The 14,970-nt window shown below is 45.1% G+C and overlaps 1 protein-coding gene across 1 annotated transcript in view; it reads left to right on the top strand.

The window, feature by feature from the left end:
- The window catches only part of LOC122799482 (N-lysine methyltransferase KMT5A-A-like), a 584,753-nt gene that overhangs the window by 428,177 nt on the left and 141,606 nt on the right, over nt 1–14,970 (top strand). The window contains exon 7 of the mRNA XM_044068577.1: nt 3,935–4,022. Within this exon, the coding sequence (XP_043924512.1) occupies nt 3,935–4,022 (88 nt within the window). The remainder of the gene's footprint in view (nt 1–3,934; nt 4,023–14,970) is intronic.

Below are 14,970 nucleotides of genomic sequence, written 5' to 3'. Positions count from 1 at the left end.
ACTATAAGGAAAGCTATCCATGCTAAGATGCATAGTATAGCCTGTGCTACTACTTCCACTAAGTGCTATTTGTTTTTGTCTTATCCTTTATTATCTTCCAAGTTTAGAAAAATACTTGAATGCTTTCTAAAAACCATCTCCTAGCCATTAAAAGAAAGAAGCATTCTGTTTTCCTTGGCCCTTAAAAGATGGTCTTCCATAGTTGCACGAGAACAAGGTGCACAGTACATCTACTATAAGCACTCATTTATTTGTTAGAGGAAAACGTGTTGTATTCAGTGTTCTTTTTCATTTGCTTCCCTTTAAAACTTGTTACTAGAGGAAGCTAAGGGTCTTAATCTGGTTGTTCCCCTACGGAAGAGCAAGAAAAAGAATATAATTTTTTATTGTATCATGTTCTTTTGTCAATATTTTTCTCTTTTTACATTTGCAGTTCCTGCATTTCTTAAAACTGAACAAGGAGAAAGAAGGGGAAACGGGGACACCTGTTTACTTTAGTATCCTATTACACTCAAAAATAGCTGAGAAAGTTTTACTTTTATAATATGCTGGTTATGTCCTGGATTATAAAAATAGTACTGTTAAGAAACAAAATTTTGTTTTACTTACAATTAACTTTCCTTTCTCTTACCCTCTCCTAAATGTTCTTCCAAACAATAATGACATGAAGTGGGGCATATGCTTTGGAGTCCCCTACAAGTTTAACAAAGTATAAAGAAGTCTAATATTTCCAAGTTTTCTTTTTCTGTCATGTTTCGAAAACAAATTAATGCTTTGTAATCCCACATGTATTTGTTAATTCCTGAGTTGCTGATTTTCTTCCTGCTGATCTTCATCTCCCACATCCAGTCTCTGGTTAATTTCTAATGCACTCCTGGTCTTTCTAGTCAACTCTTGTGCTTTTCTTCTGTCTTTCAGCCATTTTCCTTTGAAAAGTAGGAAAAGTTTCACTGATGCAGCTTTCTATGGGCTTTATTACCAGAAGAACAAGAAGCAGAATCTCTTAATAGCTCATCTTTATTGAACAAACTTTTTTATTTCCTCGTTAGCATGTTCTGCATCAAAAATGATTTTACCCTCCAAGAAAACGTATTCTGATAATAGCTGGATGCAGCAGCCTGAATTTCACGTCTGCTTCTCGACATTCCCTGATTACTGAAATAAACTCAGTCATCATCTGCTTTGGTATACAGTGAGTAATAATTTTCCACAAACACCATCTCCTGCTTTTAGTACTTTGTTCTTCTGCCACAGTTTTGTCAGAATCAACTTTCTGCTGGTAGGATTGCATCTTTGCTATTAAAGGTCTAGGTTGCTTTCTCATGGCCAGGTTTGGAGCATTCATACAATGCACCTTTTCAGTTAACTCCTGTTGTGGAATATTAGTCCAGTTGTTTATTTGTGCTTTCTTAAAATTAATAGTCTTTTCCTTCCAGCTTCTCTGGTACAGCAGAAAATGTCAGTTTTTTTCCCTACATTCTCTGTCCTCTAATTCTATTATTTTTTTAAACATTTCTTCTTGAGCAGTCTCATACACAGCCAGCTTTTTCTTCATTTCAGCCTATGATCTTTTTTGCAGTTTTATCTCGTCTGAATAACTGTTAAAAGCTTCTTCCATTTTCCAGCCTTTGAGTTGATATACCCCTTCAGTGTTTTTCTTATTTTAATCTGCTCTGAGTACATTTGACTTGTTTTTTCCTCTAGATTACTGAAGTCATGTCTTACACAAAAGCTGAAGCTTGCACTTCGTTTTGATGAACAGCTGCAGCATTCTTCCAGATGGTGTTTTCTCCTCACCTTTCGTGATTTTCTTTCAGTTTCTCAGAATTTATTTTTTGCTGGCATCCAGGCATTGCACTTAATTTACCCAAAAAGACAAGTTCACTGGTCTCAGCTTTTGTTTTCATACTGAGAGAACTGCAATAAAGGTGTTACTCAGTTTGCAGACATCTTGAAAGTCTCTACATCTGGTGTTTTATTCCAACAGCTGGTGTGGTCTTTAACAACAGCCACAATCATTCCAGTAAAGGTAGTAAACTTTCTTTAGTTATGCAGAAAGAAAATCTGTTAGGAAGCGAAAAATAAAAATGCATGACTCTTATCTGCTAGTGATTTCCCTAATGTGTACTTGAATGCTGACACTTTGATAAAGCTCTGCCGCCACATGCATCCATAATTCCTTTTCCCATTTTTTCACATGGAGTCTGGTTGTCACTTCAACAGTGACTATCATCTAGAGTCAAAGTTCAAACCCCCAGGTGGCTAGCACTGCTGCCACTTTTATTCCATAAACCCCCCCTAAACACACACACACACACACACACACACACACACACACACACACACACACACACACACCTACCTGTGGCCGATTTAGAGTGTCCAATCAGCCTAATGCATGCCTTTGGAATCCTGAATTTAATTTGAATGGCTCAGAATCTTTTGACCCCCATGCCAAGAAAATAGAAAGTGTTGTACCTATTGAAAGAAAAACAAAAATCCATCATCTTATTTTGGCAAAGATTCTTCAGAAAGCTAAATATCAAGTTTCTCTGTCCTTGATGTTTTATTCAAGTGTAATCATTTGATTTGTAGATTGATAGCTTATGATAACTTGTTGCACTAGAATGAACACGACCTGCTGTGTTGTGTGGATATATTTCAGAACTGCGTATTTAATTGCTTGATGGTTAACTGACATCATATGAAAAAAAGGTATTCCTAAACACAGGCTTTTTCCCGTAATATTAAACAAGAGTTAACCCCCACCACTAAAGCCTCAGACCATTCTCTAATATTCCCTCACTTGAGCAGTCCCCAGCAGCTCATTGTTTTCCCCTCAGCAGTAGTTAGCCCTTACTCACGTCTTCTCCTGTATAGTTGTTCTCGGAGCAAGTGCATTCTCTAAACCTAGGAAAAAATATACCATCCCGTACTGTTTAGGCTAATTGAGTGTCCTGTTGGCCCTCTCAGCTTCCATACAGTTGATGGCAAAATGTTTGTTTTTATTTGTGTAGTCAATCCTTTTGTGCATTATGGTTCTGTTAACTGTGTGATCTCTTTTTATAGCATGCCAGTTGTCCGTTTTAGTAGACTTTTGTGTAAATATTGTGATGATGTATTTGTCTTCCATATAAGAGAGTCTAAGTCTTTCAAGCAATATGTTAAATCTCGGTACACGCCAGTGTTTCTTCACCCTTAACAATTTGATTGTCTCTGCAATTTAAGAAGGCAAGCAGGAAGTTTCATTCCAGGAATTAAGTTTATAGTAGTTTGGGAAGCTGTAGTTGTAATATGCTCCTTCCTTTGATATCTGGTGGATGCAGAGATTTTGGCTGGCTAAAAAGTCTTTGGCTCCTGTTTTATGCTGCTCTATCCCTGTAGTGTTACTGAATAGTAAATATATTTCCCTCTGTGGAATGTTAAAGTCTGTCCTTACTTTGATTCACTTGCAATTGAGGAGAGATCATGGTGGTATTCATACTGTCTGTGGTTAATTTGGTAAGGACATAAAGACATTCATTTATTATTTTTAATAAGTGCCATGAGGTCTTTCATGTCCATTTTAGCTACTTGGAACCTGGGCAAACGGGGCTTCAGTTTAAGGCCATATCTGAAGGAGGGGGCACCACAGGAATGCAGCAGCACTGTGTCGGTACTGGAACATGAATCCTTGCACCTGGTTTGAGGTAGAATCCATGGTCTTCCAGCTATTAAAGGAAAAGGTGCTCTCTGTTAAGCCACTAATATGACTAGTTCCTTGGAATAAAATTGCATTGGTCACAAAAGAAATTTGAACTCCAATATTTAGACACTAGTTGCATAATGTTGCCTTTGATGGGTATAGGCTGGCTGCAGGTGGAAGTTTGCATGGTTTTCATCAAGTCAGCCATTGCTAATGTTCTTTTAATACCCTTTTTATGTTTTTGTTCAGGTTACAAAGTGCAGGATTAAGAAACTGGAAAGTTACTGACTATTACCCTGTTAGGAGAAGCTTTAGAAAAACCAAAGGAGAACTGGAGGTAAGTAACTTGGCAGTAAGCGAATCTGTAGATGATGTAAGTAGCTGCAAAATAGAGGAAGAAAATTGTGGAACAAAATCAAGCAGTATTACCCAGTATTTTTAGTCTATACAGGAAATGTTATTAGCCTAGTTTAAAATTTTTTAGATGTACAGCTGAATAGCTGTGTTTGAGAGAGGTTGATATATGTAAGAATGGACACCAGGGAAAGGTAACTAGAAAATGACAATCTGATTTTGTTAATCTTCATTCATTCCTTACTGATGGGTTATCAGTTCCATCCTCGTAACTGAGCCAAACAATATCAAGCTTGCGTCAGCCAAAAACTCTCGAGCCAAGATCCTACCCAGAACGCTTTGCTCCCTGTTACCTCAGATCTCATTTGCTGCATTGCTGAACAGCTGTGTCAAGCCACTCTCTCAGCTAAGTGACTAATTTTTGACAGTTTATATATTACTCTAAAATTTTCTCAAAAGTTTATTCTAATATTTTCCTACCCTACCACACACTTTAGACTCTCTCCCTTTAGTCCTTTCCCTTTATTACCCTCTTTTCTTACCTTGTGGTAATTCTCCGTTACCATCATTGGTAATGCTTCTTTTTCTTGTTTACCCTTTTCTTGGGTAGCCATTATTATTCCTTTTGCTACTGTGCTTCTCCACAACAGCTATGTTGGATAAGAAAAGTTCCATTGGTTTCAAGCAGTGCAAGGATTGCGGCTGCAAGTTACCGCTTTCCGATGGCCATGACTTGTGTCTACTGTCTTAATGTCTCTTACTTGACTGCAGATCCTCTGTGTGGGATCTGTAAAAACTTCTTTACCAGGACACTCAACGAGGGGAAGAATAAGTTAATTTTGAAAGGTCTCCTTAAGTCTTTTTTTTTTCTCTGACGCTATTTCTGGGTTGGAGGGCTCACCCCCTCCTGTTAAATCCCGCAAGAGGCATTCTTCCTCTTCTTCATTGAAGTCACTCTCTTCTTCTCCCTCTGGAGATCGTAGGGAGTTGACTCACAAGAAGGTGAAATTGATCACTACTCCGGCGCTGCCACCTGTGACCCTGTCAGCTCCAAGCTCGGCACTGCCCCAAATGATCCTGACTATAGCCATGTCTCCATCAGTATCGGCACAGGAGTTCCTGGTGTAGGCAACTATGGTTCCGACAGTTCTGTCGCAACCCCTAATGGCACTGTCAATACAAGTTCAGTCTCCTTCTACACCATTGGTACAGTCACCATCAGCTCCAAGTATGACTCTTCTGTACTCCATGACGCAGACTTTTTCGGCACTGACATTTACTTCGGTGCAGTCCTTCTCAGCACTGTCCTTATTGCCAGTGCAAACACCTTCCACTGTGGCACCGTACCCTTCGGGGCAGACCTTTGCCTTTATGGTGCAGACACCTTCAAGTACGACGGTGCTGACATCTTAAGTGCAGACTTTTTCCACACTGTTTTCTTTGGTGCATACTTCCTTGGCTCCGAGCTCTGCACCTATTGAATTAGCAAGAACCAAATATTCCCCTTCATTGGATCCTTTTGCAAGCAGTCAGTATAGTCCTTTCCTGGAAATGCTAGAATCACCATCCACCATCTCCATGAGTTCAACCAAGAGTCTTTCTGTGCAGGATGTGTGGTGGCTTGTTGACCAATTGCTTGTGGCCAGAGGTCTCTCTCAATCGTTGAAGTCCACGTTCCCTCATTCAGGTGAGCATATTTGCGTTTATATTACGCTGTTGAAAACTCTAGCTGTCAACAGCGCAATAATCGACACGAAAATGTTGAAACCCCTGAACATTGAACACCCACAAAAAAAAAAAAAAAAAAAAACACCCAAACACAACACAAATTGCTCTATGCAGTGGGGGGGGGGCTCCCCCCCTGCTACTTAAATATACCAACTCTGAGATTGCACTACATTGCAGTAAACAGAAATCTCCCCTTATGGAGATTTCCATTTACACACGCGATGACTTTCGCTTTCGACATTTTGGTGCCGACAATATCAGCTTCGATATTGTCTGCCTTCGATAGGGTGAAGTAGACCCGCGTATTTTGCCTCAAACCCAAACGTATACTCCTCCTTTGACTTCCACTCAAGTCTGGAAGCCTATTACTCAGATAGCAGCTTCCCTCCGTCCGACTCAAATAGTGGATCTCACTTTGGAACCAGCGTTGTCCTTGTGGTCTTCGGTGCACTGGGCATCGGGGTCTTCTCAGGCCAGTGGCTGTGCCATTGGGGAGGGCATTCCTGGCTCCACGCCGATTTACTTCTATGGTACCTACCAGGGATGCTCTCTTATGGTTCACGGTCCTCTTGAGACTCTGCTGGGTATGACCCCTGTTCCGAGGTTGTTGTGCTCTCTTCTGGGCTCCCATCCCTCCTTGGGCAGGCCAGCCTTCCAGGCCATGGAGAGGGTGCTTGCCTCCGCTGGCAAAGCTCATCTCCCCCCTCTGTGCCGCAACTGCCATAAGCTTCAACTCCCGAGCACAAGATCCTCCGGTCTCTCCTCCTCAGGAGACCCCCCTCTTTGCAGTCTTCCCCAGAACCTCTCACTGAAGAAGAATACCGCAAAGCATCATTTAAGAGGAAACACATGGACTCCATTGAGGAGTCATTGACTGAAGATATGGATTTTGATGACGGTAAGGGTCCCCATGGTCACCCTCTGATGAGGTTCCTTTGGTGACATCGTCAAGATCCTTAGAGGGGTGACTGGAAGCCCTCTAATCCTTCCTCTGAGGAATCCGTATTCCTGCAGGCTTTTTGTGCCCAGCCCCTCCTACCTCCTGGGTCACCCCGCCTGCCGATGAGCTTGTCAGGCTTATTGTGCAGTGTGCATGGAAGGCTCTTGATACTATGGAAGCGGTACCTAAGAGGCCAGATAAAATGTCTCCCCCACTGAGCACCCCTCACTGGTCACTCCCAGTAGATGCTATGGTGTTCACTGCTGCTACTAAGAAAGATTTGGCAGAAGAGAGCCAAACTGTCCATCTGCCCAACAAGGAGTCCCAAGTGATTGATAGATGAGGGAAGCATGTATTTGCTTCATCAACCTTCGCCGTATTTTGAATTATTTGGCACATTTTACCAGGCTTCAGCGAGATCTTATCAACCAGCTCTCTGAAAATTTGGTAGAAGTGGTTTTTGACGAGGTCCGTGATAATGTGGCTTCTCATATAGCCACCCTAGAGTCCATTTCCAACTCTTCCATGAGTCTTATTTCTCACGCAATGTAAGGGGTGGCTAGAGCGGCAGGCACAGGTATAGTCACCAGACGACATGCTTGGATGCGCCTTTGTGTCTTTGCTGACTCCTTTAAGGCTTCCTTCATGAATGCCCCTATAGAGGTGGCTTCTTTGTTTGGCCCTAAAGTCAAGGATACGTTGGCATGGTGTGAACAAGATGGCAAGACGTCTGCCATTAGTGTCAGACACTCCACCCCTCAGCCATTCTACTCTAGAAATCAGAGGAGTGGGAAGATCTGGCACAAGAAATCACAGGGTTCTTTTTGGGATACACGTGCAGCATTTTCCCCCAGAGGCAGATGGCGAAGCTCCAATGGAAGATGCCCCTTTTGGGACAGAGGAGATCCACAAAACCAGGATTCCAGAGATTCTTTCTCTGGCCAACCATATCAGTGCTCCTGAAGCATTGCTCAACTGCTAACCTCTGGAAGTGGTCAGGGGTCATTTCTCCTTGTACCCTGCTGCTTGGCAAAACATAACCGACTCTTGGGTACAACAGATTATATCCAGAGGCTATCACATCACCTTCCATTTTTGCCCAGTCTCATCAAAAGCATTACCCGACGTCACACCCAGTCAAAGGGTAACAGCAGCGCACAAAATCAAAAAGCTGCTACAAAAAAGTCATCCAGATGGTCCCCCCAGACCAGATAGGATCCGGATTTTACTCCAGGTTCTTTTTAGTGCCAAAAAAAGACAGGTGACTGGAGACCAATTCTGGATCTCAGTACACTAAACAAATTTGTAAAAACAGAGAAATTCTGGATGGTCACAGTTCAGTCTATCCTTCCTCTTCTGGGAGAAGACGATTGGTTGTGCTCTGTAGATCTTCAAGATGCGTCTTACCACATAAAAATGGACAATCACTCAAGAAGATACCTCCGCTTCCATATAGGAGCCAGTCACTACCAGTTTAGAGCCTTGCCCTTCGGTCTCTGTACAGCCCTCAGAGTGTTCACAAAATGCATGGCAGTGGTTATCGCTCACTTCCGACTTCAAGGATTCCAGGCATTTCCATATCTAGACAACTGGCTCCTTACCTCCCCCGCAAAGCGTCTACTGGAAGAAGCCCTGCAGTATACTCTCTTATCAGCTCGAAACCTGGGAATCGCTATAAACTGGGAGAAATCCAACACAACCCCAACTCAGTCGTTGGAATTCTTAGGGGTACTGTTGGACATGAGAAATTGCACAGCATCCCTTCCATAACACAGACTTCAGAGAATAAGACAAGTTCAACCGCTGCTGCCACCACAAATCCCCAGCTTGATCTGTATTTCAGCTATTGGGGTCAATGGCAGCTTCGATTACCATTGTTCCCCTAGCCAGATTCCTCATGAGACATCAATGGCTACTTCTCACTCAGTGGTACCCTCTACAACACCCTCTGTCTTTTCAAATAAGTGTGACTCAGAGATGCAAGCAAGATTTACTCTGGTGGACATCTCAAAATCCCCAACAATGGTCTCGCCGTTTCACCCCCCATCAGCCGACAGCCACGATGACCACGGATGCCTCCCTGATTGGCGGGGGGGGGGGCAGTGTCAGGGAAACTCTATCCAAGGCACCTGGTTGGAGACAGAGGCCCTTTTGCATATCAATGTCCTGGAACTGAGGGCAGTGTTTCTAGCATTGTAAGCATTTCACTCCATCCTTCCGTCAGGGACTATTGCGATCCAATCAGACACCATGTCAGTGGTCTGGTACATCAACAAACAAGGGGGCACCAGATCTTACCCATTATGCCGAGAGGCCTTGAGAATATAGCAATGGGGGATAGCTCACAACCGCTTTCTGATTGCAGCATACATTCCCAGGAGCGCCAATGTGATAGCGGACAAATTGACCAGGTGCATTCTACAGCCTCACAAGTGGTCCCTCAATCCTCATAGCAGCAAAAATCTTCCACCTCTGGGGGCCAGCCTTGCTGTGACCTATTTGCCTCCCCATCCAACTACAAGTGCAGCAACTACTTTGCCCTGATCTCTCCTTGGGGGCAGTCACCAAGGGATGCTCTAGTCCGTGCTTGGCCCTTGGGTCTTCTTTATGCCTGTCCTCCTCTTCCCCTCATCTCCCAATTTCTAAAGAGAGCACAACAGTTGAAGAGCAAAGTGATCCTCATTGCTCCATATTGGCCTCGACAAGTCTGGTTTCCCTTCCTCTGGCCTCACCTGCTAGATCAACTGTGGATCCTCAATCCATCCCCAACGTCGATCTCTCATCCGCAGGGTCTGATTCACCCCATTCTAACAACCCTGAACCTGACAGCTTGGTTTCTCCACTTCCTATGATTGCCAGACATGAAAACCTTTCGTCCCCTGTATGCAGTATTCTTATTGCATCTCATAAATCATCCACCAGACTAATCTATCTTAACATATGGAAGAGGTTTTCTATATGGGCAGCAGATAAGCAAATTAGACCCCTTGTCAGCCCCGGTCTCGATGGTATTGGATTAGTTATCACATCTTTTCCACTCTGGGGTGTCTGCCACTACTATCCGTGTACATTTGGCTGCCATGTCAAATTTTCATATTGGTTTTCAAGTTTCTTCATTTAAGTCACACAGACACTGTAAGACTTTTTTGAAAGGGGTTATCCACCTGATACCTCCCTTTAGAGAACCCGTACAACCTTGGGGATTTGGCTTTGGTTCTGCAAGCTTTAACAGCTCCACCCTTTGAACCTGTTTCTTCTTGTGATGTATGATATCTCTCTTGGAAAACTTAGTTTCTGATTGCAATCACATCAGCCAAACAATTGTCAGAACTTCACGCCTTATGCATCAAACCTCCCTATCTTATCTTCCATAAGGATATAGGGTATCACTGAGAACCAATTCTACCTTTTTACCAAAAGTGGTGTCAGAGCGATCTATCATCCAGTTTATTGATCTCCCAGTGTTCTTTCCTAACCATTCTAACAAGGGAGAGTATTGCCTGCACTCCTTGGGTGTTCATAGGCAATTACGTTTTTATCTGGGCAGAAAATCTACCTGTAAATCAGACCAACTCTCTTTGGCTTTTTCTGGACCTAGACTGGGTCATCCTGTATCAAAAGTTATATTGGCTTCATGGTTGAGAAATTGTATCACCTTTATCTACAACAAAAACAATCTCACCTTGCCTCATAGAGTCAAAACACATTCTACAAGATCTATGGCAACTTCAGCAGCTTTCCATGCTAAGGCTTCCCTCAATGATATTTGCTCAGCTGCAACTTGGGCCAAACCTCATACTTTTATTCTTCATTACAAATTGGACTTGGCCTCCAGAGGTAGAGCTTCCTTTGGTTCCATGGTGCTCAGGAATGTCCTTCCATGAGGACCACCCAGGAATTACAGGTAGCTGGGTACTCTGTCCCATCAGTAAGGAATGAACAAAGATTAACAACATCTGATAAAGAAGTTATGTCTTGCCATAATGTTCCATCTGTGTTGATCTTCGTTCATTCATTACTTCCCACCCTCCATCCCCCATCTGGAGTTTCTTGGTTGATCTTATGTACTCCTTTCTGGTAGGTCTGTTATGACCAGAGGTAGCCTCTACTTTCATCTATCAACTTGCAAACTTGATCTGAGGTAACAGGGAGCAGAGCATTTTGGGTAGGACCTTGGCTTGAGAGTTTTTGGCTGACACAAGCTTGATATTGGCCGTCTTGGTTCCGAGGACGGAACCCGATAACCCATCAGTAATGAATGAACGAAGATCAACAACACAGATGTAACGTTATGGTAAGACATAACTTCTTTTTTTGGATCAAGGAGCATATCTTTAGGGATTTAATGCTCATAACTCTTGAGAGAGAAAAATAAAAAGAATTGAACACTACAATAGAAATGCATTCATAAGATTATTGTAGCAGCCTTGCAGATAAAGGAAATTTTGAATTTGTACCACTGATAAATGGCCATGGTCACTAAAAGCCTTTGAAAAGTTTAAAAATGCTTGTCTTTCAGTGCCGATTAAGGTTTTAACTGGTTACAGTATACATGAGTCACTCTCCACAACAGTACTTTTAATTAAACATCTTGCACAAAAAGCAAGTGCTTTTGTTGGATGAAGTGGTGATAAGCTGATACCCTTAGGCTTCCTTCTAGGGAGCTTTGCCTCTGCAACATTTGGATGTTCTTCGTGTTTCACTGTTGCAGTCATTACATTTGGGTTATCTTCTTGCAGGTAGCCCTCAGTTGGCCTGATTAACAAAGTCTTGGACCCTGCGTCGGTAGCTGTCTCTTCCATGATGTCAGGTCGTCAAGGGTATAAAACATGCAGCCGACGTCATTGCATCAGTCTTTCTTACCGTGCAGTGCCCGAAGCAGAAGCAGTTCGCAAGTGCCAGTCGGCAGACTCCTGAAATTTTCATTTTCGATTTTCAGAACAGAAGTCTTCAACTAAAAGATAAGTACCCCATTGGGGAAACTTTTTCTTGCTCTAAACCGATGTCAGTAAAAGTAAATTGCATTTCTTGTGGAAAGCAAATACCTCATAAAGATTTTCATTCATACTATATTCCTTGCCTAGGCCCTGCCACGACATACCTCACTGTCAGTTTTGTGCCTTATTTAACCCACTGTGAATAGTCTGTATATTTGTGCTTCTAAATTTTTTGGTTCTCTGTTCAATTATCCTGATAGGTCTTTGGTAAGCCATCCGACTACCAACATTCCGAAAAAACGCAAAGATAAAGACAGAGACAGGCCACCCAGTTTGCCGGTACTCAGTGAGGTGCTTTCGCAGCCCCTGATAACCGCTACTTCAGATTCGCAGGCCTCTACTGAGACCCATTCGGAGTCAGGTATGCCGCGAGATGCTTCAACTGTGGAACCTACGGATGTCTGTACTTTGGATGGGTCCGGAGCCGTTGTGCAGGCACCGGCTTCTGAGGGTGTATTCAGGCCTACTGACTTGCATATTAAACTGGCGCCATCTTCTTCTTCTTCAAGGCCTAAAACTCGAAGCATGCCTAGAAAACTGATGCCCAGACCACATGGTCAGGCCACTATGCCTAAAGAACAAATGATAAGATTGACTGAAGACCTTATCACTTTAATCAGGGGAAGCCAACCTTCCCCCTCAAAGAGAACTAGGACCGAGTTTGCTTATGATACTTCTGACCAGGATTCTGAAATTTGTTTCCTCTGATGACTAGGATTTATTCTTATTTACCTATGAGGATTCTGATGCTGAGGACTCTATTCCCTCTGCTCCCCCCCCCCCACCCACCCCGCCAGAGGATTTCTCTTTTGGTGAAACCTTGCATCTGGAGTAGGGACTTCATTTGTAAGCAACCTGTGGGTCTTGGATCCGATATCTGATCCGAGCCGGCAACTATTTATACAGCTATGGATCTGAGCTCCTAGCTCCTCCCCTCACCCATAATCCCCTGCCAACCCCAAATGACCTCAGATCTAGTTTGATGCTCTAGAGTGTGTCAGCTGGATTTTGAGCTCCTGGTGATTATTGAGATAAGTGCTCTCTTTTTATCTCTTTAGCCCTTTTTTTCTGTCAGTAATTAGTGTGTGTGTATTAGGCTTCCCTTTAGTCTGTTTTTGAAATTTTTAGTGTTACCCTCCCCTCGCTGGTCGTTATTATGTGATTGTGTGTGTTTGCGTTTGGGGCCTTGTGTGTTTGTGTAGTGTTTCTTAGTTTTGGGACATATTAGAGGCCCCAAAGCCTATTTTTTCTAAATGCACCGAGTGTGGCTATAAGCTCTCTCTGGCGGATGGCCACACTCGGTGTGTTCGGTGCCTTGGGGTTGAACACCTGTCCTCAGGATGCACGATTTGTGCAGGGTTCAACCCCAGGGCACTGAAAGAGTGGAGGTCGAAGCTGGTCCTGGTGGGACTTCTGCCCCCGGAGTCGGCTTTGGCCTCCGCTACTCCCGTGGCACCTCCTCAGCCTGTGGTGGTGGCCACTCCTGCTCCCCTTCCTCCAGCCGGGATTCAAACTCGCACTAAAGCGCCGGAGGACAGGGAGGCCAGGCGGGAGAAATTGAGTGAGAAGCACCACAAGCGGCGGGCCGAGGCCTCCGCTTCAGCCCCCCCAGCTAAGCGGGCTTCTCCCTCCACGGCTTCCAGGTCTCTTCCTCCTTGGCTCCAATCACCTTGCTTCTCCCCGGGACTGGAGGAGGAGGAGACCCGATCTCCGTCGAGGTCATCGAGGTGGCACTCCAGGCCTGCCTCGGTGGCCTTGTCGAGATCCACTTACAGCCTGTCTGATGCAGACTTGGACCAGATGATGAGAAGGTTCATCCAGGCCCAGCTGCAGATGGGAGTGCTCCTGCCCCCCCCCTTCGAGGGGGGGAGCTCAACGCTTTTTTGCTCAGATAGCTCCTTCTCCGACCTGCTTTCCGGGTTCGGAGTGCTTGGAGCTGGGCAGTGTTGGAGCCGGGGTGGGTCGGCGCCGACAGTACTGGGTACTTCGGATCCGACCCTACCCTTGAGTCTGTCTGTTCCATCGTCGGATCCGACACCTCGGAGCCGTGGCCCGAGCTTCGGATCCGAAGGATTCAAGGATTCAGTGTGCCTTCGGCTCTGTCAAGGTCGTAGCACACTTGTCCCTCGGATCAGACGATCTCTGCGCCGGTTCCGATCGCTTCATCGGATCTGAGTGGGAGTCTGGTCTCGGAGCCCAGGGAGAGCGGCTCCCCCTCGGCCTTCGATGTAGTGGAGATGGCTGTGTCGAGAGCATCCAGACCTCCAGCCCTTGTCTCTGCTCCGCCCTGCACTCCCTCTTTGCTGGGTCAGGCTTCTATCACCCGGCCACAGGGACAGCCTGCTTCGATGTCCCAGGTTGTTCCTTTGGAACAGGACATTGCTGATGAGACCTCCTCAGACAGCTCCCCCCACCGAGGAAGTGCCTCGCAAGTATAAGTGTAAGAGGAGGCACGTGGACTCCCCCGAGTTCTTAACAGAGGACACGGACTTGGATGAAGGGGAAGGCTCCCCAAGGTCACCCCCTGAGGACCACCAGGGCGTGGAAGGAGCCGGACACTGTGGAGCCAATCCCGGATAGGATTTTGAGCCCCCCCCCCCCGCAGATCAGCCCCACTGGAGCAAGAGTCCCCCTGTAGATGCCATGTTGATGGCGGCAGCCACTAAGAGGGAACTAGCTCAGGAGAGCCTCTCTGTCCATCCTCCAAGCAAGGAGTCTCACTTGATGGATTGCCTTGGGAAGTGGGTATTCAGTTCAGCGACCTTCTCAGTAAGGTCTGTGAACTAAATGGCACATGTCATCAGGATGCAGTGGGATCTTATTAAAGAATACGCTGCTCCCCCCCCCCCCGGAGTCCATGTCGGCGGAGGACAAGCAGTTGTACTCCACTCGTATGGCCACTCTGAGATCTGTTTCTAATACCTCTATGCTGCTGTTGTCTCACGCAACTGAGGGAGCTGCTAGAGCTAGCGGAGCGGGCCTAGTTATGAGACGCCAGGCCTGGCTCCGACATTGTGACTTCAAGGAGCCCTTCAAGGCGTCCTTTGCGAATGCCCCCTTTGATGGTTCTGCTTTGTTTGGCAAGACCATTCACGAGACACTTGTCCAGAGCGAGAAGGACGGGAAGACGTCTGCCGTCGGAGTCCGCTTCTCTGCTCCCCAGAGGTCCTTTTCCAAGAACCAAAAGGGACAGAAGAAGATGTGGTTCCGGAAATCGTAACATTCCCAACCTGCTCCGGACAAGCAGTCCTTCCGTGGCAGAGGAG

This window comes from Protopterus annectens, chromosome 4.part0, assembly GCF_019279795.1.
Source record: "Protopterus annectens isolate FY-2018-M chromosome 4.part0, PAN1.0, whole genome shotgun sequence".
Taxonomy (NCBI): Eukaryota; Metazoa; Chordata; order Ceratodontiformes; family Protopteridae; genus Protopterus; species Protopterus annectens.
The sequence above is the reverse complement of the archived record's forward strand: the minus strand, read 5'-3'. Positions and strand labels throughout refer to the sequence as shown.